General features: G+C 43.4%; 2 protein-coding genes across 2 annotated transcripts in view; both read right to left on the minus strand.

Moving 5' to 3' along the window:
- LOC150085797 (TBC1 domain family member 12-like) overlaps positions 1 to 27,872 on the minus strand; it is a 458,606-nt gene that overhangs the window by 391,769 nt on the left and 38,965 nt on the right. The window lies entirely within an intron of this gene.
- LOC150085798 (uncharacterized) overlaps positions 8,196 to 27,872 on the minus strand; it is a 124,454-nt gene continuing 104,777 nt past the window's right edge. Inside the window, exon 3 of the mRNA XM_090374698.1 lies at positions 8,196 to 8,515. Coding sequence (XP_090230824.1) covers positions 8,196 to 8,515 — 320 coding nt within the window. The remainder of the gene's footprint in view (positions 8,516 to 27,872) is intronic.

Consider the following 27,872-nt stretch of genomic DNA (forward strand, 5'->3'; position numbering starts at 1 on the left):
AGATAAATAATAACAAATATATAAAAATTAAATCAATAAAGAGATAACAATAACAAATTTTAAATACAATTAAAAACTTTTATTGATTTAAAATAGCTAAAAACAGCAGACACGTTGTCATTGTCGGATAAAATCTGACTGAGTGTATAAGGCTCAGTCAGATGACTAAAAGCGGTAAAACGGGTGCTGCTAAAATCTGGACAGTCAATTAAAAGGTGTCTAATCGTTAGGATTGTGCCACAGGACACACACATAGGAGGGTCATCAGCCCTCAGCAAAAACGAATGAGTTAAATGACTGTGTCCTATGCGGGTCCGGGCAAGAACAACTTCCTCCTTACGATTCCTGCGCAGACTAGACTGCCACGGTTCAATTACAGGTTTTATATGATATAACTTATTCGCAGTCTGTCTATTCCACGAATCCTGCCATTGGGAATGTATCTTTTGATGTATTATTTGCCTGTAGTCTGTATAGGGGACTAACAGGCAGTGGTCATTATTGGGAATTGCTGATTTGGCTGCGGCGTCAGCCAAATCATTTCCCCTAATCCCAATGTGGCTAGGAATCCAGCAGAAGCGGATATCATATTCACGTTCATGGAGAACGTGAATCTTCTGCTGAATGCTAGACAGAACTGGATGAGAATTATATCTCACAGATATTAAAGCCTGTAACACGCTGAGAGCGTCGGTATACAAAATGAACCGTTGGTATTGGCATTCACTAATGTGATCCAAGGCTAACTCTATAGCGTGCAGCTCTGCAGTAAATATGCTGCATTCAGAGGGAATCTGCTCCGATGTAGTGCTGTCTGTAAAGACAGCAGCAGATCCCACATATGATTCTGACTTCGACCCGTCTGTGTAGACTGGCGCGAAGTCAGAATGTTCAGCTCGGTGTGCTGAAAAAAGCTGCAGGTAGACAGACGATGGAGTGTCCGACTTTCCCAAATTTCGAAGGGACAAGTCACATGCCGGGACATGAGCATGCCAGGGTGGAAGGGGTTGCTTTGGTGTTTGGGCAACCCTGTCTACCTTTATATTAAGTTCTTTGAGTAGCTCTTGGACACGAATACCAAAAGGACGATTGGCAGTCTTACGGGTGTTGTACAAATTTTCCCATCGTGGCTCGATGTTGTTTGTTTTTTAGGAGCATTAGCAACTAAGGCCATATTGCTCCGTGAACATGCGGTGGTCATTCCTGACCTTTCCGCATCCTCCGTATTTGGTGGTGACGGGCTCGAACCCCGGTCTAATCAAGAAGCGTGTGCTACTCACTGCTGCTCCTTCCCACCTGGCTACGGAGGCGCCTCAGTATTCATCGTGGCTCAAAAACGGTTAGCCACGTAGGGTGGTCTGGCAGGGATTTCAGTTTTAGAGCGTAGTTTAGAGACAACTGCTTACGTCGAAGCAATAATGGCGGTTCGTTTGCTTCGACGTATAAGCTCTGGACAGGAGATGTGCGATATGCTCCAATAGCGGTACGGAGAGCCAGATGATGGACAGGATCGAGCCAACGAAGTACACTGTCTCTGGCCGAATTGTATACCAGGGACCCGTAATCCAGTCTGGATCGTACAAGTGCACGATAGATGCGTAGTAGGGTGCATCGATCCGCACCCCAAGATGTTGAGGAAAGAGAGCGCAGAATATTTAGCCCTCTTGTGCACTTTGTGCGGAGTTGACGGATGTGATCCAGAAAGGTCAGCTTTTTATCGAATACGAGTCCCAAGAATTTTGTGTCCGCTGCTATTGGAATTACATTTTGTCCGAGCTTTAATTCAGGCTCAGGATGAAGATTACGCTTACGACAAAAGTGTACGCAAACGGTCTTCTCCGGCGAGAACCTGAAGCCATTAGCAAGAGCCCAGGAGTTGAGGCGATCAATAGCTTTCTGCAGTTGTCTTTCAATAACCCTCATGTTGCATGACTGACAAAATATGCTAAAGTCATCAACATAGAGGGCACAGTTTACAGTTGGAGGAAGTTGTTCTGTGATGGAATTCACTTTGATGGCAAAAAGCGTGACACTTAATACTGATCCTTGTGGTACTCCCTCCTCTTGGCTGAAGGAACGAGAGAGTGAGGATCCCACACGAACTTGGAAAGATCGATTGGCTAAAAAGTTTTTAATAAAAATGGGGAGTTGCCCCCTAAGGCCAAGGCTATGCAGATCTTTTAAGATGCCAAATCTCCAAGTTGTGTCATACGCTTTCTCCATGTCAAAGAACACCGACACCAAGTGTTCACGTTTTAGGAAAGCATCCCGGATGGATGCTTCCAATCTAATAAGATGGTCCAAAGTGGACCGGTTCCTTCGGAAGCCGCACTGTATGTTGGAGAGAAGGTCATTTGATTCTAAGTACCATATTAAACGAGAATTAACCATTCTCTCCAGGATTTTGCACAGACAGCTAGTCAGAGCAATAGGACGATAGTTGGTGGTGACTTTTGGATCCTTTCCTGGCTTAGGGAAGGCAAGAACGATTGCCTTTCTCCAGGAATCCGGAAACTGCCCTTCAGTAAAGATTCTGTTATACAGAAGGAGCAGACAATCCATAGATTTTGGTGAAAGATGTTTAATCATGTCATAATGGATGCCATCTGGTCCAACAGCACTTGCTTTGGAAAGAGCGAGGGCTCTTTTCAGTTCCTGAATAGTAAAATCCCCGTTGTAGGGATAGAGGCCCTTGGACTTAAAATTAAGTGCTTCTCTTTCCAGTTTATGTTTCAGGACCAGGAACTCTGGGGAGTACGAGGATGTTGCGGAGATGTTAGAGAATGTTTCCCCAAGAGCATTGGCTATTGCAGTTGGATCTGCAACAGCGCATCCATTATAATCTAAGATTGAAGAAGGGTGGGATGTATATTTTCCCTTCATTTTCCGGATTTTATCCCAGACTACCTTAGAGTTGGTAGACTGGTTAATAGATGATGTAAAACGGATCCACGATTCCTTTTGGCTCTGACGACGGATGTAGCGTGCTTTGGCTCGTGCACGTTTGAAGGCTATAAGGTTGTTCGTGGTAGGATATCGGCGAAATATCCCCCACGCTTTGTTTTGAGCCTTTTTTGCTGCTGTGCATTGTGAATTCCACCAAGGTTTGGGAAATGGTGGAAACCGGGCTGATGTTTTTGGGACAGCATTAGCAGCTGCGTGGACAATGATTTCTGTGATGTACGTTACTGCGTCATTGATAGGCTCCTGACTGACTGTACTGAGGTCAAAATTTGCCTGATGTTGGAAGGCATTCCAGTCAGCCTGATCAAACTTCCACCGTGGTAACCTAAAAGGAAGACACGGTCTCCCACTGTGTAACAAGGTTATCACAGGGAAGTGATCACTTCCGTATGGATTCTCCTCCACTTCCCAGGTGAGTGAAGGGAGTAGAGAAGGGGAGCAGATAGAGAGATCAATGGCAGAAAAAGTACGGGTAGGCATATGGAAGAAGGTGTTTGTTCCAGTATTTAGAAGGGAAAGGTCATTGTCATTGAGCATACGCTCTATGACTCGTCCCCTTCCGTTGATGTTAGCACTACCCCACAGGGTGTTATGTCCGTTAAAATCCCCGAGAAGTAAGAAAGGGGGAGGCAACTGCGTTACAAGATCATCAAGGTCTTCCTGGGAGATGTCAGTCCCAGGTGGCAAATAAATCGAGCAGACCGTTATTAAAAATCCCACTGTAAGGCGAATTGCAACAGCCTCTATGCTGGTTGTAATTAGCAAGGGCTGAACTGGGGTCTGATTACCCACAAGGATAGCCACTCCTCCATGAGCAGGACCATCCGCAATTCTATCCTTACGAAAGATTGTGATGTTATGCAGGGTGGGATCATCATTTGCCTTTAGATAAGTCTCCTGCAAGCAAAAGCAAACTGGCTCGTGCTTTTGCAGGAGGGCCTTGATGTCATCAGTATTTCGCCGGAATCCACGACAATTCCATTGTAGGAATTTAGCCATTATTTTGGCTTGGTGGGTCCATCAGGCGGCTTCCGAGGTGCTGAGGGCTTACTTTTATCAGTCTTGGCTTTGTCTTTTTTGGGGAAGAATGGACGATGTCCCGTGTCCATTTCTTCCTCCGCAAAGAGTTCCAAGACTGATTCATCCTGTACCTCCTTGTTCTCTACATCCATTCTTTCTGTTGTTACTTCAGGCTCTTTACCACTTGGTTTTGGTAGTGGTGGAGCACTAGGAGGTACGGATATAGGAGTGGCAACTGACTGTGTTTTTTTGGTGGGCTTTTGAGAACTCAATAAATAGCGTGCAATCGGGGTGAATGACTCTCTTGGTGGTATAGTCATCTCAGTTTGTGTCCCGATAGTGCTCTTAGCAGAAACCTTCTGGGCATATGAAGGTTTCCCGCTATTTACTGGTTGGATACGTTTTCTGGCCTCTGGGTAGGAAATATTCAGCTCTGTTTTTAGTTTTTGGATTTCTTTTTCGTCTTTCCACCGCTGGCATGCTCTTGAATAGGCGGGGTGCTCACCTTGGCAGTTAACACAGGCGGGTTTTGGAGCTGTACATTCCTTGCTCTCGTGGTCTTTAACACCACATCGAGCACAGGCAGGGTTACCACGACAAGATGTTTGTGAGTGGCCGTATTTTTGGCATCTAAAACACCGCAGTGGGTTTGGGATATAAATCCTCACTGGGCAGTTTAGATAACCTGCCTTGATGGAATTTGGAGGCCGTGGGGTGTTAAACGTGAGGATGAGAACTCGGGTAGGGACGAGATTCCCATCCTTCCGTATCGATATTCTCTTTACAGCTGTCACTCCTTGGTCTTTCAATTCAGAGCAGATCTCTTCTTCAGAAACATGAAGAAGGTCCCACTCTGATATGACACCACGTGAAGAATTTAGAGTTTTGTGAGGGGTTACGATGATAGGTATTCCCCCTATGGATGTAGCCTTTATGATTTTTTCCGCTTGCTTGGTGGTAGAAGCTTCGACCAAAAGGTCGCCAGAACGCAGTCTTTTTACAGATTTTGGTGAACCTGCCAACCCTTCTAATCCTTTCTGGATGAAGAAGGGTGACATCTTTCCAATGGACTGCTCTCCGGTGGAATGGAGAATGAGGAAAAGCGGTGTCACTAATGGTGGTGATTTATCCTCAGTTCTGGCTCGTTTTGCAGAGGTGTTATCTGCGTCATCATCTCGATTAGGTAGGGGCCTTGTTGGGGCCCCAGAAGAAAGGGGATTTGAATTACTCATGAGAGTAAAGAAAAATGTCTGATGCCTAAGTACCTCACCCACCACGGAGCCCTACGAGGGGGCGCCCACTCGTGAACTAGCAGGTACTGCGTACACGAATGGGACGCCGAGTTCGCTTAGAACACCATACCCACGTTACCAATAAGTCTTTATCCCGTCCCAGGACCATAGGGAGGGAGACTTATTGGAACGCAGTTGACCCTAGCAGTATAATACCACCCGCCGATTGATCCCAGTCGAGCCGGTCCGGGACCACCCGTCTCGTCGAAGCAGGGGCCAAAGTGGTGTATTAAGGCTGGGCCCCTCAACCACCAGGATCCCCCTTTCCGCTTCCACGGGTCGCGGCGCACGGCTGCACACGCCGGATTCCAATGATGTAACCCTGGAACCAAGGTATGGGCGTTGGATCCCAGTGATGCTAATCTGGAAAACCAGCAGCATCACTGGGAGGTCCCCTCACCACGTACAGGTGCCCACGTCGAGGGGAAGCTCCAAGTGCTATACGGAGTGCACTGTGGTGTATGGGATCTAACCATCTCAGTGCACTTGGTCTTGCAGAGTCGTAAACTGGTGCTCCATAGTCCAGCTTGGAACGCACTATTGCTCGATAAAGTTTAAGTAGTGTATGTCGATCTGCACCCCAAGTTGTTGCGGAGAGAACTTTGAGTAGATTTAACTTCTTGATGCAAGAATGTCTTAGTTGCTTAATATGTTCAAGGAATGTCAGTTTTTTATCTAAGAGAAGTCCTAAGAATCTTATGTTTGGTACAACTGGGATCATATATCCATCTAGTTTAAGTTCAGGATCTGGGTGTAGGTTTCGTTTCCTACAGAAGTGTAAACATGCAGTTTTCTGTGTGGAAAACCGGAAGCCATTTGTTTGTGCCCATTGACTTATTTTATTTATTGCTCCCTGTAACTGCCGTTCTATAGTTCGCATACTCTGAGAATGATAGGACATACTGAAATCATCAACGTATAAAGCGGTATCAATAGGTTTTGGTATATGCTCAGTTATGGAGTTTATTTTGATAGCAAAGAGGGTTGTGCTAAGCACAGACCCCTGAGGTACACCCTCTTCTTGGGTGAAAACTTTTGAAAGAGTATTCTGCAATCTAACTTGAAATGACCTGTGGAGTAAGAAATTTTGAATATATTTAGGAAGATGTCCACGTAATCCAAGGTGGTATAGGTTTTGAATAATTCCATAACGCCACGCAGTATCGTAAGCTTTTTCTATGTCGAAACATATCATTACGTGGTGCTCTTTTCGGATAAAGGCATTCCGCACACTGTTTTCTAATTTGATCAGTAAATCTAGTGTTGAACGATTTTTTCTGAAACCATGCTGTGCTGGATTGAGGAGGTTATTTCTGTTCAAAAACCATGTTAGACGAGCATTGATAATTTTCTCCATAACTTTTCCCAGGCAACTGGTTAGAGCAATTGGACGGTAGTTGCGTGGGTCAGAGAGGTCTTTCCCCGATTTTGGGAAAGCAAGAATTATTGCATGACGCCAACTGTCTGGAAATTGGTTTTCTAAGAAGATTCTGTTATATAGTTCTAGTAATGCCATTTGGGATTGATCATCGAGTTGTTTTAACATCATATAGTGGATTTGGTCTGGACCTACAGCACTTTGCTTTGTCTGGGATAGAGCGTGTTTCAATTCGTAGAATGTTAAGGGTAGGTTGTACTCTTCATTATTTCTTGTGGAAAAATTCAGTTTATGTCTTTCCATTCTTGCCTTGTATATTTGAAAACTGGGAGTATATGAAGTGGTCGCTGATATTCTGGCGAAGGTTTCGCCCAGTGCATTGGCTATTTCTGATGGCTCTGCAGTGACTTGTCCATTCCAGTTTAGGATCGGAGTTGGGGTAATCGGGTATCTGCCACTCATTTTGTTAATTTTATTCCAGACAGTTTTAGATGGTGTGGAACTTGTTAATGTAGATGCAAATTTTATCCAGGATTCTTTCCTACTGGCCCGCCTAATATATCTGGCTCTTGCCCGTGCCTTCTTGAACAATATGAGGTTCTCTAAAGTTGGATATCTGCGAAAAGTATTCCAGGTTTTGTTTCGCTCTTTCTTAGTCTGCGCACATTCTGCATTCCACCATGATTTTGGATGTGTTGGAAAGTGGGACGATGTTTTTGGGATAGAGTGTTCAGCAGCTTGAATTATTTTATTTGTTATATATTGTACTGCTGCATCTAACGGTTTTTGCTTGATGGTATCAACATTTAGTTTTGCTAATGTTTTATAAGTTTCCCAATCTGCTTCATTTATTTTCCATCTGGGAGTTTTGCGTGACTTGCATGTGGTTCCTAGTGCCATGGTGATGATTATTGGATAGTGATCACTGCTGAGAGGATCACTGTGCACTGACCAATCAAGTCTTGGAAATAGTATTGGAGAACATATAGACAGGTCTATAGCTGTAGTATTTCCTGATGGAAGATGTGTATAAGTATGTGTGCCGTCGTTCAACAAAGTTAAATCATTCTCGTCTATCCATTTTTCAATTTGTTTTCCTCTCCGATCTGTGGTTGTGTTACCCCACACAGGGCTATGCCCATTGAGGTCGCCTAGTATACAGAAGGGGGTTGGCAACTGCCTTACAATGTCTTCTAAGTCCTGTTGTAATAAATTTTGGTTTGGTGGAACATAAATTGTTATTACTGTTATGAGGGATCTAGCGGCTATGCGTACTGCAATCGCTTCAAGGGTTGTGTTTAGCGGGACAATCTGGGAAGGAATGCGAGAATTTATTAGTATTGCCACACCACCATGGGTTGTGCCACCTGTTACTCTGTCCTTTCGGTATGCTGTATAGTTCTTTATTAAGGTAGAGTCTTGAGGTCTGAGGTAGGTTTCTTGTAAGCAAAGACATAATGGTGCATACTGTGTAATCAGGTCATATATATCACCTATGTTAGTGCGGAGTCCTCTACAATTCCACTGGATTATGGTTTTCATTATTTGATTTTGGAGAGGTTTTCGGTCTGTTTCCTAGATGCTGTTTTAAGTCTTTCACACGTTGGTTTTTCCTTTTTCGGGAAATATGGTTTTCCGGTGTCCATATCGTCTTCCGCGAAAATCTCTAATACTGGTTCATCTGCTTGGTTGGTTGCTTCTGTCTCCATTTGTTCGGTTGCTTTCTGACTTATGACATTATGTTTTCCTTGAGGTGCTTTCGATTCTGAGTGTTTCTTATCGGGAGGCACGGAAAGTGGTGTGTTGGTGAGTTTCTCTTGATGTTTTGGCTGGGAAATTGTGAGTAGTGCTCGTGCCCAGTCTGAGATAGATTTCTTTGGTGGAATTGTAAAATCTGTTTGGGTTTCTATTGTACGACAATTCGTTATGACCTGCGCGTAGGAAGGTCTGTTTAAGATAGTCGGGTGTATAGTTCTCTTAGCTTCTTGGTATGTGACAGAATGTTCCACTTTATACCGCTGAATCTGCTTTTCTCTTTTCCAATATTCACAATTCTTGGAATAGGCAGAATGGTCTCCCTTGCAGTTTGGACATTTCGGTTTCTCGGATGAACAGTTCTGATTGCTGTGATCCTGGGACCCGCAGTTGGAACAGATAGCTACACCACGGCATGCCATTTGTGAATGACCATACTTTTGGCATTTAAAACAGCGGAGAGGATTTGGAATGTATGGTCTGATGTTACAATTTAGATATCCGGCCTTCACAGTTGTAGGTGGTTTAGGAGTGTTGAACGTTAGTATGATAGTTCTGGTTGGGATAAGTGTCCCATCTCTTGTAATTTTAATCCTTCTCACAGCTATAACGCCTTGATTTTCAAGTTCATTTTTAATTTCTTCTTCGGAGACGCTGATAAGGTCCCACTCAGAAATTACTCCTTTCGATGTATTTAGCGTATTATGGGGAGAGACCTTTACTGGGATCCCACCAAATGTTTTCATTTGAAGCAGTCTTTCTGCGTGTTTGGCATTTGCTGTCTCGACTAGAATGTCGCCTGATTTTAGTCGCTTAACATTTTTTGGTGTTCCAGCCACACTTTCTAAACATTTCTGGATGACGAATGGCGACAATTTTCCTAATGGCTGTTCTGTCGTAGAATTAAAGACAATAAAGGTAGGTGCATTAAGTGATGCTATTTCCTTTTTTTGCCTTTTGGTTGCAGTAGTCACATTGTCCTCATTTTTCCGACTCAAAGGAGTCAGATCTTTGGGATTCGTGGTAATGTTTGAGTCATTCATGTTTGCTCCTTTTGGCCCTGGGAGTGAGAGCTTTTCCTCCCAGGTTTCCGGCCCCGCCACGGGGAGGCAGGAGCGGTGCCACCTAGTGACCAAGCGGAAGTAGATTAGTGGTTAGTAGGACTAGAATATATATAAAAGAAAGGTGACTTTCCTTTCTTAGGAACCTTTACACTGATACTTTTCAGTAACTATATATATTTACAGAAGAGAATTAACTTTAAACTCTTGATATATCTAACACTCTTTCACTTTATGAATCGCTTTAGAATTGCACAGAAATCGCCTGATCACTAGAAACGCTTGGCACTCGGGGCCTTGACAAAAGCATTACGGATGGTAAATTCGGCCTTGACCATAAGATCTAAGCATGATCTGTTTTGACGAAAGCCATATTGACTATGGCTCATTAGATGTTCCGACTCAATGATCCAGACGAGTCTTCCATCTTTTTTTGTCATTATTCTTTTAGCGCTGATTACCTTTTGATTGCTAAGTTCTTGTACTAATTCATCCTCAGACACAGTAATTAAGTCCCATTCTGTGATGACACCTTTTGATGAATTTAAGGTATTGTGGGGAGTAACAGATACTGGCAACCCACCAAATGTCGTTGTCTTTAATAGCCATTCCGAATGTTTGGTGGTGGCTGTTTCAATCAGGAGATCTCCGGATTGTAGTCGCTTTACCATTTTTGGTGATCCTGCAATAGATTCTAAATGTCTTTGAATCACGAACGGAGATAACTTACCCACAGGCTGGGTAGACAGAGAGTGTATTACCAAAAAATTGGGAATGTCTGAACAGTGTGTTTCTGTTCGAAGCCTTTTGGGTTGGCTATTTTCTTTGTCTTCATTACAATATTCTGGTCTTGAGCTTGAAGGCTCAAAGGATGGAAAATTTGTCGAATCCATGTTGGCTCCTTTTGGCCCTGGGGAATTATCTTTTCCACCCAGGTTACCGGCCCCGCCACAGGGAGGCAGGAGCAGTGCCACGAGGTGACCAAGCGGCTGGGTTAGTAATTAGTATTTATAGAAAAAAAAAACAGAAAGGTGGATTCCCTTTCTGGGCCTTTCCCTACTTCTTGTAGAGTGAAAGTGCTACTCGAATATACAAACAAATCAAGAAAACGGTTTTTGAAACAAAAAATAGAATCTGTTTGCTCAAATACTCTTTGCAGAAATCGCTTTTAGAAATGCACTACAAATCGCTTGGCCACGGAACGCTTGGCACCCGGGGCCTATATGCAGTGCATTGTGATGAACTGGGTCCAGCCATTTCAGAGCTGTTTTCCATGCTGAATCGTACACTGGGGCTCCATAGTCCAACTTTGATCTAATTAATACTTTGTATAGGTTTAATAAGGAATATCTGTCGGCTCCCCATGCTGTTGATGAGAGAATTTTAAGTATGTTAAGCTGTTTTGTACAGCTTTTTCGTAGTTGCCGGCTATGTTCCACGAATGTGAGTTTCTTATCTAAGATTAACCCAAGAAATTTTGCTTTCGGCTGAGTTGGTATATTCTGGCCTTCTACTTTTAATTCAGGATCAGGATTGAGATTTCTTTTGGGGCAGAAATGTACTCATATTGTTTTTTGTGTTGATAGCCTGAATCCGTTATCTAGTGCCCACTTACTTATATTGTTGATTGTGCATTGTAACTACCTCTCAATTGTTCTCCTGTTCTGGGACTGACTAGAGATACTAAAGTCGTCGACATAAAGTGCATGTAACACATGAAGGAGGGAGTTGGTTTGTGATTCAATTAATCTTTATTGCAAACAAAGTGGCACTTAAGACTGAGCCCTAAGGAATGCCTTCTTCTTGTTGGTAGATTTTAAAGAAAGATGTTTGCATTTTGACTTGGAAGGTTCTGTTCATAAGGAAATCCTGAATAAACATAGGAAGATTACCTCTGAGTCCAGCATGGTGCATGTGTGTGTGGTATGGGTGTGTTTAATGGCACACAAGCTGCTGTGGCTATTAGCATTAGTAGAGGCATTTGAGGCAAGAAAGCAAGCTTATGCAGCATCAGCCAAAAAAAAAAAAAAAACCACTTCCACTTCACCCCTCTGTTCGTTCAAAATACCTGTCCAGCTGAGCCTTAAACTTATTTAGGCTATCAACTTCCACAACAAGGGATGGAAGTCTGTTCCACCAACCAACCACTCGCTGGCTAAAGACAAATTTCCGTACGTCTATCCTACATCTGTCTTTCCTCAATTTGAATTTATGCCCTCTCAGGTGATTATTCTGAGCGAGAGGAAGATTCCCATCAGCATTGAGCATGCTAAAACCATTCAATGCTTTATACACCTCTATCAGATCACCTCGCTGGTGCCTAGTCTCCAGACACTGTAATTTGCAAAACTTAAGCCTTTCTTCGTAGGAGCACCCCTTTGTTCCATTCACTAATCTTGTTGCCCTTCTCTGTACTCGTTCCAGCAGCTCTACATCCTTCTTGAAATGAGGCCTCCAGACCTGTATACAGTACTCTAGGTGTGGCCTGACCATTGCCTTATACAATGGAATAATCACCTCCTTATCCCTGCTAGAAAAATTCCTATATATCATTGACAATACACCATGAGCTACTCTTGCAGCCCATCTGCACTGCTCAGAGAACTTCATATCTGCCTGCACAACCATCCCCAGGTCCCTTTCATTCTCTACCACTGTCAGTGTAGTACCACAGAGTTGATACGTTGCTCTGGGGTTGCTGTCTCCCATGTGTACTACTTTACATTTGTCAATGTTAAACTTCATTTGCCACCTCTCAGCCCATCTGCTCAACCTTTCCAGATCCTGTTGCAGCAGCATAGTGTCAGTAGTGTCCTTGACAACCCTGCCAACCTTTGTATCGTCTGCAAACTTCGACATTAAGCTTGATATACCATCATCAATATCATTTATGAATACAGAAAACAATAATGGACCCAACACTGAGCCCTGAGGGACTCCACTAATAACACGATGAGCAGTGTCCATTGATTACCACTCTCTGTCTTCTCCCCCTCAGCCACCCCTTTATCCACGGCAGCAATTTGCCTCCAATGTCACACTGCTCCAATTTGTGCAGCAGTCTTCCATGTGCAACAGTATCAAAGGCCTTTCTAAGATTCAAGTATATAATATCAAAGTTATTCCCTGCATCCAGTTCCTTCGTGACAGCATCATAATATCCAATCAAATTGGTTGGGCAAGACTTCCCCTTAACAAAACCATGCTGTGTCCGAACTATAACTGAAGTCTTGTCTAAATGATCCTGCAGTGCCTCTTTAACTAGTGCCTCCATTAATTTTCCTGGAACAGAAGTTAAACTCACAGGTCTATAATTGCTTGTGTCAGCCTTTGATCCTCCTTTGTGAATTGGGGTCATATTTGCACATCTCCAGTCTGCAGGTTCCTCCCCTGAGTCCAAGGAAGCTCTCATAATTATGGCTAAGGGTTTACTTACTTCCTCTGCTGCCTCCTTTAATATAACTGGATAGATCCCATCCACCCCAGGTGCCTTTCTTGTGTTTATCTTCAACAGTTTCTCCTCCACTTTACTCTCAGTTATTACAAGCTTCTCAAGCTTACTGCTAGAGTTGAATACACCCCTGGCTTTCCCCTCGCTAAATAACTCCTCATGTGTGAATGTCGATGCAAAATATTCATTTAGTTTGTTAGCTACCTGAGCAGGATCATCAACAGTTGGCCCATCAATATCAAGTGGACCAATCTGATTCATCCCCTTCCTTCTAGAGTTTACATAAGTAAAGAACTCTTTGCTGTTTTTCTTTGCATCCCTTGCCAACGATTTCTCGTACTCTGCTTTCGCCTGCCTAACCTCCTTTGTAACTTGGTTACAGATCAACTTGTATCTATCATAGGCTTCTGTGTCATGTGTTAATTTGTATGTATCCCATGCATGTTTCTTCTCTGCCATATGCCTCATCAGTTCATCTGACATCCATTTAGGCCTAAACCTTGAACAATATTTCTTAGTTGGTATGTAAGCCTAGTAACTTCCAAGATAAGTTCTTTGAATGTTTCCCATTTTGCATTTGCTGTTGGTAACATCATCAGTTGGTCCCATTGTATAGAATTTAAATACTGTCTCAGTCCATCGTAGTCGCCTTTAGGAAAGCAATAACCCTTCCCTTTACCCCTAATGGTAGTTACCTCTTTGAGTAAATCCCACTTCAGCACATTGTGATCACTGCCACCTAGTGGTTCCTTTATCTGCAGATTCTTAATGCATGAAGAGTCACTGCTGATAATCAAATCAAGAGTATTCCTCCCTCTGGTTGCCTCCCGAACATGCTGATGTAGAAAACAATCATCCAATAAATCCACAAAAGCCTTGCTAGTGTGTGAGTGACCAGCCCCCAAACGCCAGTCAATATCTGGGAAATTAAAATCTCCCATTATAAAACTCTCTGATTTACTGGCCCACTATTTCCCTGTACAGTTTCTTATTATACTCATCAGAGTCATTAGGCCTATAGCACACTCCTACTCTCAATTTTGATCTCCCAATGCTTATGTCACACCAAACTGACTCGACACTGCATTGTCCTGCGATGTCCACTGGCTTCACTTCCTTGGATTTTATGTATTTCTTAACTAATAGCATAACCCCTCCTCCCTTCCTATCCGGTCTATCCTTTCTGTAGATGTTGTACTCCCCGAATTCCAGTTCTGCATTCCTTATATCTGTGTGACACCAAGTCTCTGATATCCCAACAATATCTGCCTTTGATGTTTTGAGCAATACCTCAAATTCAACAAATTTATTTACTAAACTCCTAGCATTGGTGTACGCAAGTATACATGCACCTATTTCTAGTCTTAGCTACCCTAACACAACCCATGTGTTTACTTATACCGCAATGACTCCCAGCAGTCTCTGAAATATCCCGAATCTTGTGTTTCAGGCTTCTGCTCATTCCAATAGAAGCAGTGCAAGAATCTCTTTCACCTCTGCCAGTGGCTACTGTTAATCTATTCGTCTATGTATCCCCCAAGCTAGCAGTTTTCCGACCCACCTAACACTGCCTCGATAGCATCAGCAAATATTCTTGCACCCTTTCTATTTAAGTGTATCCCATCCCTGTAGAAGCAATCTCTCCTGTTAACAAGTACAGTCCAGGCTGAAAAAATTCTACCCCTTGAGCCTTGCACAATCTTTCCAGGGCCGAATTGATCGACAAGGCCCTCATCATATACTCCCTCCTATCGTGTCTGGGCAGAATTGCAGACACTTTCAAATTCAACCCTATTTCACGGCTCTTTTTCAACAGTGACCTGTACTTATTAAGCAATTCTGCTGGTCTCCTACTCTATATTACACCTATTCATAGGAATGTTGAAAAAATAAAATTAAATAAATAATGTGAAGATAGTTCAATCTCATTTCATGTCAGAAACTAATCATGGTCGTTCATATATTCCTATTTGTTTCAAATAACAGAAAAGTTCATTAATATTGGTATTTTCACCAATGTTATCATTTAATGTTATCCATTCTCGGAGATTAGCCAGAGAATGAAATATTGAAGTTCGATGTTGTCGATAATGTGGACAATCGATCAAAATATGTTTGACTGTTAGATGCTCAGAGCACTGTGAACAATGAGGAGGATCATCACCTGTGTCTAGATGGAGGTGAGTCAGATGAGTATGACCTCTTCTAAACTGTGCGAGTACCACTTCTTCTCGCCGAAATGTCTGAATGCATGAGTGCCAAAATTTTGGGTCCTGTTTCAACTGGAAAAGTTTGTTATTTGTTTGTTTATGCCATAGCTCTGTTCACTGTGCATGGTATGCTGTTTGAATTATAATATTATAATCAGAAACTGGAATAAAGACAAAGGTTAAGTCTAACGTTGACGGATTTTTAGCAGAAATATCAGCCAGCTCGTTCCCTTTAATGCCTGAATGTGCTGGAATCCAGCAAAAGTTCACTCGTTGCTGACGATCTTCAATTTTCGACAGCAGATTTGATTTAAAACAGGGTGATCCTTATGAGAGAGATTCTCCATTGCTCTAATTGAGCTGAGAGAGTCGGTGTAAACTAAATATTTTGCAGATGGTTGAAGAGTCAAATTTTCAAGAACTAATTGCATTGCATATAATTCCGCTGAAAAGCTGCTGTACTCAGGTGCAAAAGAGGCTGATATGATAGCAGAGGGAAACACTGCTGCCGCTGCTCCAACAGTTGAATGAGATTTGGAACCATCAGTATATATTGGTAAGAAGTCAAAATAGTTTTGAATATGACTAGCATGGAGTTGTTGCACATTCAGAGTCGGTAGACGATTCTTTCCCCATTGGAGAAAATAATTATCGCAGGTCGGTTGAGGAAAGGGAATCCATGGTGGGTGAGAATAATTCTTTCTCTGCTGCCTACTGCGGAGAGGAACATTCCTATTTTGTGCTATTTAAAGGAGCCGTAGGCCTGCTGGTCATATTTTATTTGATTTATTTCTATAGAGATTGTGAATGGTGGATTAAAGAGATATGGTTGGATGGGGTGCGGAGAACAGTTTCGTATTCTGACTGCATATTTAAGTAGTAACATTTTTCTGCGGAGGTACAGAGGTGGCTCATGGGCTTCAATATATAGACTATAGTTTGGTGATGTCCTATAAGCACCAAGAGCAATCCTCAGTGCATTGTGTTGTACAGGATCGAGCCAGCGCAATACACTCTTTTGGGCAGAATCATAAACTGGGGCACCATAATCCAACCGAGATCTAATCAGTGCTCTGTATAAGAGCAGCGAAGTTGTACGATCTGCTCCCCAATACTGGGCAAATAGAGATCTTAGCATGTTCAGCTTTTTTAGACAGGCAATACGTATTACTTTAATGTGCTCAAAGAAGTTTAACTTGCTGTCCAGTATCAATCCCAAGAATCTAATATTGTTGGCAATCGGGATGGTGGAATTTGATACCCGAAGATCAGGGTCTATATGTAATTTACATTGATTGCAAAAGTGAATCGCAACTGTTTTCTGATGGGAAAGCCGATATCCATTAAACTTAGCCCATTTTCGAATTTTATTGAGGGCCATTTCCAATTACTGTTCAATATATCTCATGTTCTGAGAATGGCAAGAAATGGGGAGATCGTCAGCATAAAGATAGGCTTCTACAGTATTTGGAAGTTCTTTTGATATGGAATCATTTCTAAGGGCAAATAGGGTTGCCCTCAATACCGACACCTGTGGTACTCCTTCTTCCTGGAAGAATGTAGAAGAAAAGGAGTTTTGGTATCGAACCTGGAAAGAGTGGCTCTGGAAGAAGTTCCTAATAAATATAGGCTGGTTGCCTCGTAGACCAAGATTATGTAGGTCACTGAGAATGCCATACCGCCAGGAAGTATCAAATGTCTTTTCTATATCAATGGAGACCATGACAAGGTGTTCGTTTTTCACAAAGGCATTGCGAATTTCAGATTCAGCCTTGATCATCAGATCTAGAGAGGCCCTATTTTTGTGAAAGCCATGTTGACAATTACTCAGTAGTTGTTCAGTTTCAATGATCCAGGTGAGTCGCCTGTGGATCATTTTTTCAAGAATTTTACCAAGGCAACTTGACAGAGAGATTGGCCTGAAACTATTAGGCCTGGAAGGGTCTTTTCCAGGTTTCAAAAAGGACAAAACTGTAGCATGTTGCCAAGAGGTTGGATAAATATTTTCCAGGAAGATACGCTTAAAGAAGACTAGCAGCATTTGTAAGTTTTGCTCATCGAGATGCTGCAGCATGACATAATATATGCCATCTGACCCAGCTGCACTGTTTCGTGTTGTTCTGATGGCTTGTAAAAGTTCACAATATTTAAGAGGATGATTTTACGAAAGTGATAGTGAGGTTCTAAAGTCGATGGGCCTCTGTTCGTTGGTGATCTTAATTTTTTGGAATTTGGGAGTGTAGTTTGATGCAGCTGAGACTTTGGCAAAGGTTTTACCCAAGGCATTCGCTATATCTAGAGGATCAGAGAGTTCTTGCCCATTGTATGAAAGAATTGGGGAAGGGATGATTGGAAACTTCCCAGATAGCTGTCTAATTTTCTTCCATATTAATCTGGAGTCAGTATTACTGTTGATAGTACATGCAAACCAAGTCCAAGAATCTTTCATGGCTTGCCTGTGAATGAACCGCGCTTTTGCCCTTAGCTTCTTGTAGCTAATTAAATTGGCTGTCATTGGAAATCGACGGAATAAACTGAATGCTTTATTTTTTTCCTTCTTTGCTTTTGTGCACTCTTCGTTCCACCAGTAGATGAAGTGCCGTCGGGTTGGGGGGTTTGATAATGGAATTGAGTATTTCGCTGCAACTAAAAGACGAGATGTGATATAATCAGTTATTTTATCTATAGGCTGTAGCTGAATAGTTTCTTTGTCCAGAGTGATTGCTGATTGAAATTTGGCCCATTTGACTTTAGAAAATTTCAATTTCCTGCAGGGTTGGGCTAATGGTGGTTGTGTAGTGAGCAGGTTACAGACAATTGGAAAGTGGTCACTGCTCATTGGATCATCCATAGCGGACCACTGAATGACTGAAAACAGTATCAGAGAACAAATCGAGATGTCAATTGCAGAAGTCTGTCCAGTAGGTAACTGTATGTGGGTGTGTGTGTGTGTACCACTATTAAGAATGGTAAGGTTTTGTTTATCTAGTAGAGTTTCAATCAGTCGGCCCTGTCTATCTAATTTAGAGGATCCCCATAAAGGGTGGTGGCCATTGAAATCCCATAGCAAGCAGATTGGGGACGATAACTGTATTAAACGTTCTTCGATATCTTTAGCATTAGCATTAGCAGAGGCATTTGATGCAAGAAAGCGAGCTTATGCAGCATCAGCCAAAAAAAAAAAAAAAAAAACCACTTCCACTTCACCCCTCTGTTCGTTCAAAATACCTGTCCAGCTGAGCCTTAAACTTATTTAGGCTATCAACCTCCACCACAAGGGATGGAAGTCTGTTCCACCAACCAATCACCCGCTGGCTAAAGGCAAATTTCCGCACGTCTATCCTACATCTGTCTTTCCTCAATTTGAATTTATGCCCTCTCAGGTGATTTTTCTGAGCTAGAGGAAGAATCCCATCAGCATTGAGCATGCTTAAACCATTCAAGGCTTTATACACCTCTATCAGATCACCTCGCTGGTGCCTAGTCTCCAGACACTGTAATTTGCAAAACTTAAGCCTTTCTTCGTAAGAGCACCCCTTTGTTCCATTCACTAATCTTGTTGCCCTTCTCTGTACTCGTTCCAGCAGCTCTACATCCTTCTTGAAATGAGGCCTCCAGACCTGTATACAGTACTCAGGTGTGTGGCCTCACCATTGCCTTATACAACGGAATAATCACCTCCTTATCCCTGCTGGAAAAATTCCTGTATATCATTGACAATACTCCATGAGCTACTCTTGCAGCCCGTCTGCACTGCTCAGAGAACTTCATATCTGCCTGCACAACCACCCCCAAGTCCCTTTCATCCTCTACCACTGTCAGTGTAGTACGACAGAGTTGATACGTTGCTCTAGGGTTGCTGTTTCCCATGTGTAGTACTTTACATTTGTCAATGTTAAACTTCATTTGCCACGTCTCAGCCCATCTGCTCAACCTTTCCAGATCCTGTTGCAGCAGCATAGTGTCAGTAGTGTCCTTGACAACCCTGCCAACCTTTGTATCGTCTGCAAACTTCGACATTAAGCTTGATATACCATCATCAATATCATTTATAAATACAGAAAACAATAATGGACCCAACACTGAGCCCTGAGGGACTCCACTAATAACATTAGTCCACGATGAGCAGTGTCCATTGATTACCACTCTGTCTTCTCCCCCTCAACCACCCCCTTATCCATAGCAGCAATTTGCCTCCAATGTCACACTGCTCCAATTTGTGTAGCAGTCTTCAATGTGCAACAGTATCAAAAGCCTTTCTAAGATCCAAGTATATAATATCAAAGTTATTCCCTGCATCCAGTTCTTTTGTGACTGCATCATAGTATCCAATCAAGTTGGTCAGGCAAGACTTCCCCATAACAAAACCATGCTGTGTCTGAGCTATAACTGAAGTCTTGTCTAAATGATCCTGCAGTGCTTCTTTAACCAGTGCCTCCATTAATTTTCCTGGAACAGAAGTTAAGCTCACAGGTCTATAATTACTTGTGTCAGCCTTTGATCCCCCTTTGTGAATTGGGGTCACATTTGCACATTTCCAGTCTATGGGTACCTCCCCTGAGTCCAAGGAAGCTCTCATAATTATGGGTAAGGGTTTGCTTACTTCCTTTGCTGCCTCCTTTAATATAACTGGATAGATCCCATCCAACCCGGGTGCCTTTCTTGTGTTTATCTTCAACAGTTTCTCCTCCACTTTACTCCCAGTTATTTCAAGATTCTGTAGCTTACTACTAGAGTTGAATACACCTCTGGCATTCCCCTTGCTGAATAACTCCCATGTGTGAATGTCGATGCAAAATATTCATTTAGTTTGTTAGCTACCTGAGCAGGATCATCAACAGTTGACCCATCAATATCAAGTGGACCAATCTGATTCATCCCCTTCCTTCTAGAGTTTACATAAGTAAAGAACTCTTTGCTGTTTTTCTTTGCATCCCTTGCCAAGGATTTCTCGTAATCTGCCTTCGCCTGCCTAACCTCTTTTGTAACTTGGTTGCATATCAACTTGTATCTATCATAGGCTTCTGTGTCATGTGTTAATTTGTAAGTATCCCATGCATTTTTCTTCTCTGCCATATGCCTCATTAGTTCATCTGACATCCATTTTGGCCTAAACCTTGAACAATATTTCTTAGTTGGTATTTAAAGCCTAGTAGCTTCCAAGATAAGTTCTTTGAATGCTTCCCATTTTGAATTTGCTGTTGGTAACATCATCAGTTGGTCGCACTGTATAGATTTTAAATACTGTCTCAGTCCATCGTAGTCGCCTTTACGGAAGCAATAACCCTTCCCTTTACCCCCCTAATGGTAGTTACCTCTTTGAGTAAATCCCACTTCAGCACACTGTGATCACTGCCACCTAGTGGTTCATTTATCTGCAGATTCTTAATGCATGAAGAATCACTGCTGATAATCAAATCAAGAGTATTACTCCCTCTAGTTGCCTCCCGAACATGCTGATGTAGAAATCAATCATCCAATAAATCCACAAAAGCCCTGCTAGTGTGTGAGTAACCAGCCCCCAAATTCCAGTCAATATCTGGGAAATTAAAATCTCCAATTATAAGACTCTCTGATTTACTGGCCCACTCTATTTCCCTGTACAGTTCCTTATTATACTCATCAGAGTCATTAGGCCTATAGCACACTCCTATTCTCAATTTTGATCTCCCAATGCTTATGTCACACCAAACTGACTCGACACTGCATTATCCTGCGATGTCGACTGGCTTCACTTCCTTGGTTTTTATGTGTTTCTTAACTAATAGCATAACCCCTCCCCCCTTCCTATCCTGTCTATCCTTTCTGTAGACGTTGTACTCCCCAAATTGCAGTTCTGCATCCCTTATATCTGTGTGACACCACGTCTCTGATATCCCAACAATATCTGCCTTTGATGTTTTGAGCAATACCTCAAATTCATCAAATTTATTTACTAAACTCCTAGCATTGGTGTACACGCAAGTATACCTGCACCTGTTTCTATTCTTAGCTACCCTAACACAACCCATGTGTTTACTTGTACTGCAATGGCTCCCAGCAGTCTCTGAAATACCATGCATCTTGTTTTTCAGGCTTCTGCTCATTCTAATAGAAGCAGTGCAAGAATCTCTTTCACCTCTGTCAGTGGCTACTGTCAATCTATTGGTCTTTGTCTCCCCCCAAGCTAGCAGTTTTCCGACCCACCTAACACTGCCTCGATAGCATCAGCAAATATTCTTGCACCCTTTCTATTTAAGTGTATCCCATCCCTGTAGAAGCAATCTCTCCTGTTAACATGTACAGTCCAGGCTGAAAAAAATTCTACCCCTTGAGCCTTGCACAATCTTTCCAGGGCCGAATTGATCGACAAGGCTCTCATCATATACTCCCTCCTATCGTGTCTGGGCAGAATTGCAGACACTTTCAAATTCAACCCTAATTCTCGGCTTTTGTTCAACAGTGACCTGTACTTGTTAAGTAATTCTGCCGGTCTCCTACTCTTAATATTATTAGTGCCAACGTGTACAACTATATCACCTTTTGTGCCCTTAAAAGATGATATTCGCTCTACAACGTCATCAACCTTTGCCCCTGGCAGACATACCCTGGTCCTGTTCCACCTATCTTTTTTACAAAGCATGTTCCCCGTTTCCCTGACAATAGAGTCACCAACAACTACTAGTTCCTTCGGGACCAGCGCATTCTGCCTTGGGGGTTGTCTCTGTGTCACGCGATGCCCAAGTGCAAGCCCTGGCGTTGATGTGGGCAGCTGAGAGCTTGATGGGCCCCTCAATTTAGTTTCTTCGAGGGCATCCACCCTGTCCTTCAAGCTCTCATATAGGCCCACAAGAACGCCGAGTTGTTGCCTGATATCGATACACTCCTTGCATCGCGCACACACACAAAGACATCCCCCTTGGCAGTATCATGTCCCGTACCCGATTGCTCTGCAAACAGTGCATTTTATAAGGCTGTGAGTCATTTTATAAGGCTGTGAGTCAAACAATACCTACTCTTTATAAGAGTAGGTATTGTTTGGTGGGATTGATTGATTGAGTTTTTATTGGCGCATCAGCGACTATGGCTATTATGCGCCAAACCCTTGTCATAAAAAGTAAATACTTTCAGTGACCTACTGAATTAGGTCACTACGTCAGATTATAAAAACAAGTATAAACTGTAACATAATGTCTTCAAATAATAAGATTTTTAAATATGAGTAAAAAGGTTTACTAATTTTAGGAAATTAAAAATAGCAGACACATGGTCATTGTCGGATAAAATCTGACTGAGTGTATACGGCTCAGTCAGATGGTTAAAAGCGGTAAAACGAGCATTTCTAAAACTGGTACAGTCAACTAAAATGTGTCTGATTGTTAAGATTGTACCGCAGAACTCACACATAGGAGGGTCATCAGCCCTCAGCAAAAACGAGTGTGTCAAATGACTATGTCCTATGCGGGTCCGGGCAAGAACAACTTCCTCCTTACGGTTCATGCGCAGACTAGACTGCCACGGTTCAATTACAGGCTTTATACAATATAGTTTATTTCCAGTCTGTCTATTCCACGAGTCCTGCCATTGGGAATGTATGTTTTGGTGTATTATTTGCCTGTAGTCTGTATAGGGGACTGACAGGCAGCGAGTATTATTGGGGATTGCTGATTTGGCTGCGGTGTCAGCCAAATCATTTCCCCTAATCCCAATGTGGCTGGGAATCCAGCAGAAGCGGATATCATATTCACATTCTCGAAGGAAGTGAATCTTCTGCTGAATGCTAGACAGAACCGGATGAGGATTATATCTTACAGATATTAAGGCCTGTAACACGCTGAGAGAATCAGAGTATAAAATGAACCGTTGGTATTGGCATTCACTAATGTGATCCAAGGCTAACTCTATAGCATGCAGCTCTGCAGTAAATATACTGCATTCAGAGGGAATCTGCTCCGATGTAGTGGTGTCTATAAAGACAGCAGCAGATCCCACATATGATTCCGACTTCGAGCCATCTGTGTAAACTGGCGCAAAGTCGGAATATTCAGCTCGGTGTGCTGAATAAAGCTGCAGGTAGACAGACGATGGAGTGTCCAACTTTCCCCAATTTCTAAGGGACAGGTCACATGCCGGGACATGAGCATGCCAGGGTGGAAAGGGTTGCTTTGGTGTTTGGGCAACCTTGTCTACCTTGATATTAAGTTCTTTGAGTAGCTCTTGGAGACGAATACCAAAAGGACGATTGGCAGTCTTACGGGTATTGTATAAATTTTCCCATCGTGGCTCAAAAACGGATGGCCACGTTGGATGGTCTGGCAGGGATTTCAGTTTTAAAGCGTACTTTAAAGATAACTGCTTACGTCGAAGCGACAACGGTGGTTTGTTTGCTTCGACGTATAAGCTCTGGACAGGAGATGTTCGAAATGCTCCAGTAGCGATACGTAGAGCCTGATGATGGACAGGGTCCAGCCATCGAAGGGCACTGTCTCTGGCTGGAGAATATACTTGGGACCCATAATCTAGTTTGGATCGCACAAGTGCACGGTAAAGCCGAAGAATGGTACATCGGTCTGCTCCCCAAGATGTAGAGGAGAGCGAGCGGAGAATATTAAGCCCACGTGTGCACTTTGTGCGGAGTTGACGAATATGATCCAAAAAAGTTAGTTTTTTATCGAATATGAGTCCCAAGAATTTTATGTTTGCTGCTACTGGAATAGCATTTTGTCCGAGCCTCAATTCAGGTTCAGGATGAAGATTACGCTTGCGACAAAAGTGTACGCAAACGGTCTTCTCCGGCGAGAACCTGAAGCCATTAGGAAGTGCCCAGACATTCAGATTATCAATGGCTTTCTGCAGCTGTCTTTCAATAACCCTCATGTTGCACGACTGGCAAAAAATGCTAAAGTCATCAACATAGAGGGCACTGTTTACAGTTGGAGGAAGTTGTTCTGTGATGGAATTTATTTTTATGGCAAAAAGCGTGACACTTAATACTGATCCTTGTGGTACTCCCTCCTCTTGGCTAAAGGAGCGAGAGAGTGAGGATCCCACACGAACTTGGAACGATCGGTTGGCTAAAAAGTTTTCAATAAAAAAGGGCAGATGCCCTCTTAGGCCTAGGCTATGTAAATCTTTTAAAATGCCAAATCTCCAAGTTGTGTCATACGCTTTCTCCATGTCAAAGAACACCGACACCAAGTGTTCACGTTTTAGGAAAGCATCCCGGATGGATGCTTCCAATCTAATAAGATGGTCCAAAGCGGACCGGTTCCTTCGGAAGCCGCACTGGATGTTGGAGAGAAGGTCATTTGCTTCGAGATACCATATTAAACGAGAATTGACCATTCTCTCCAGGATTTTGCACAAACAGCTAGTCAGAGCAATAGGACGATAATTGGTGGTGACTTTTGGATCCTTTCCTGGCTTAGGAAAGGCAAGAACGATTGCCTTTCGCCAGGAGTCAGGAAACTGTCCTTCAGTAAAGATTCTGTTATACAGAAGGAGCAGACAATCCATAGATTTTGATGAAAGATGTTTAATCATTTCATAATGGATGCCATCTGGTCCAACGGCACTTGCTTTAGAAAGAGCGAGGGCTCTTTTTAGTTCATGAATAGTGAAATCCCCGTTGTAGGGATAAATGCTCTTAGATTTAAAGCTAAGTGCCTGTTTTTCGATTTTATATTTCAGGACCAGGAACTCTGGGGAATACGAGGATGTTGCAGAGATGTTAGAGAATGTTTCCCCAAGAGCATTGGCTATTGCAGTTGGATCTGCAATAGCGCATCCATTATAATCTAGGATTGAAGAAGGGTGGGATGTATATTTTCCCTTCATTTTCCAGATTTTATCCCAGACTACCTTAGAGTTGGTAGACTGGTTAATAGATGATGTAAACCGGATCCACGATTCCTTTTGACTCTGACGACGGATGTAGCGTGCTTTGGCTCGTGCACGTTTAAAGGCTATAAGGTTGTTCGTGGTAGGATATCGGCGAAATATCCCCCACGCCTTGTTTTGAGCCTTTTTTGCTGCTGTGCATTGTGAATTCCACCAAGGTTTGGGAAATGGTGGAAACCGGATGTTTTTGGGACAGCATTAGCAGCTGCTTGGACGATGATTTCTGTGATGTACTTTACTGCGTCATTGATCGGCTCCTGACTGACTGTGCTAAGATCAAAATTTGCCTGATGTTGGAAGGCAGTCCAGTCAGCCTGATCAATCTTCCACCGTGGTAACCTAAAAGGAAGACATGGTCTCCCACTGTGTAACAAGGTTATCACAGGGAAGTGATCGCTTCCGTATGGATTCTCCTCCACTTCCCAAGTGAGTGAAGGGAGTAGAGAAGGGGAGCAGATAGAGAGATCAATGGCAGAAAAGGTACGGGTAGGCATGTGGAAGAAGGTGTTTGTTCCAGTATTTAGAAGGGAAAGGTCATTGTCATTGAGCATACGCTCAATGACTCGTCCCCTTCCGTTGATGTTAGCACTACCCCACAGGGTGTTATGTCCATTCATATCCCCGAGAAGTAAGAAAGGGGGAGGCAACTGCGTTAGAAGATCATCAAGGTCTGCCTGGGAGATGTCAGTCCCAGGTGGCAAATAAATCGAGCAGACCGTTATTAAAAATCCCACTGTAAGGCGAATTGCAACAGCCTCTATGCTGGTTGTAATTAGCAAGGGCTGAACTGGGGTCTGATTACCCACAAGGATAGCCACTCCTCCATGAGCAGGACCATCCGCAATTCTATCCTTACGAAAGATTGTGATGTTATGCAGGGTGGGATCATCATTTGCCTTTAGATATGTCTCCTGCAAGCAGAAGCAAACTGGCTCGTGCTTTTGCAGGAGGGCCTTGATGTCATCAATATTTCGCCGGAATCCACGACAATTCCATTGTAGGAATTTAACCATTATTTTGGCTTGGTGGGTCCATCTGGCGGCTTCCGAGGTGCTGAGGGCTTACTTTTATCGGTCTTGGATTTGTCTTTTTTGGGGAAGAATGGACGCTGTCCCGTGTCCATTTCCTCCTCCGCAAAGAGTTCCAAGACTGATTCTTCGGGTACCTCCTTCTGCTCTACATCCATCTTTTCTTGGGAACTAGGGGGGACTTCCCCTTTCTTATTCTTTTCTTTCGTAATTACCTTTGTTAATTGTGGAGCATTAGGAGGTACCGATATAGGAGTGGCAGCTGATTGGTCCTTCTGTGTAGGTTTTTGCGAACTTAAGAGATACCGCGCGATGGGAGTAAAAGACTCCTTTGGAGGAATGGTCATGTCCGTCTGAGTTCCGACGGAACATCTCCCTGCTACCTTCTGGGCGTAGGTAGGTCTGTTGATATTCAGGGGTTTGACCGATTTCCTTGCCTCCTGGTATGATATATTTAGCTCTGCCTTCAGCCGTTGAATTTCTTTTTCTTCTTTCCACCTCTGGCATGCTCGGGAGTAGGCCGGATGTTCGCCCTCACAGTTAATACAGGTGGGTTTTGTGGCTGAACATGCTGTTGTTTCGTGGTCCTTTGCACCGCATCGTGCGCATGCAAGGACTCTACGGCAGGCCATTTGAGAGTGTCCATACTTCTGGCATTTAAAACACCGTAAAGGGTTCGGAACGTATGGACGCACTGAACAATTGATGTATCCAGCTTTTATTTCGTCAGGAGGTTTAGGAGAGTTAAAAGTCAGGATAACGCTCCTGGTTTTAACTATTTTTCCATCCCTTCGCGCAGTGATTCTCTTGACGGCAATGACTCCCTGTGGTTTTAATTCGGAGCAGATTTCCTCCTCGGTGACATCGAGAAGGTCCCACTCCGAAATGACACCTCTCGATGAATTGAGTGTTCTGTGTGGTGTCACCGTTATAGGGATTCCTCCGATTGATGTTACTCGGAGTAGATGTTCGGATTGCCTGTCATTTTTAGTTTCAATTAAGAGGTCTCCAGAGCGGAGCCTCTTAACTGATTGGGTGAGCCTACTAACCCATCTAACCCTTTTTGGATAAAAAAGGGCGACATTTCACCAGTTGAGTGCATAATCAGGAACCTTGGAACAGGCCCTGATGGTACTTCTGTTCGCTGCCTCTTTGTACTAATAGTACTATCTGGATCTTCGTCGATTTTTGCAGATAGGGACCGGGTTGGGGCCCCTGAAGAAATGAGTTTATCAGGATTCATGGAGTTTTTTTTTAATTGTTCAGTGCCTGGGCTCCCCACCCACCACGGAGCCCAAAGGGACGCCCACTACCCGGCATGCAATAAATGCGCTCGGGAGTGGGACGCCAGGGCTACCCAGACACTATACCCGCACCGCCGCCAGCCTGAATCCTGTCCCTCGGACCATGAGGGTAGGGGCGTGGCATTGACACGGTTGACCCTCGCAGGCGAGCCTACTAGCCGATTGATCCTAGCCGGGCCTTCCAGGACCACCCGTCTTGTCGAAGCAGGGGCCAAAGTGGTGTATTGAAGCTGGGCCCCTCAACCACCAGGATCCCCCTTTCCGAATTTCCACGGGTCGCAGCGCACAGCAAACACGCCGGATTCCATTGATGTAAGCCCGGAACCTAGGCTGTGGGCGTTGGATCCCAGTGATGCTAGTCTGGAAGTCCAGCAGCGTCACTGGGAGGTCCCCTCACCACGTACAGGTGCCCACGTCGAGGGGTGTTTGGTGGGAGATAGACAGACTAGCATAATTGCAATCTGAGTAATCAAACGCACAGCAACGGCTTCAATTTGGGTTTGGAGAATGATTTCGCTAGCAGGGATCTT

This window comes from Mastigoproctus giganteus, chromosome 5, assembly GCF_048544385.1.
Source record: "Mastigoproctus giganteus isolate SK-2022 chromosome 5, ASM4854438v1, whole genome shotgun sequence".
NCBI classification, from domain to species: domain Eukaryota; kingdom Metazoa; phylum Arthropoda; class Arachnida; order Uropygi; family Thelyphonidae; genus Mastigoproctus; species Mastigoproctus giganteus.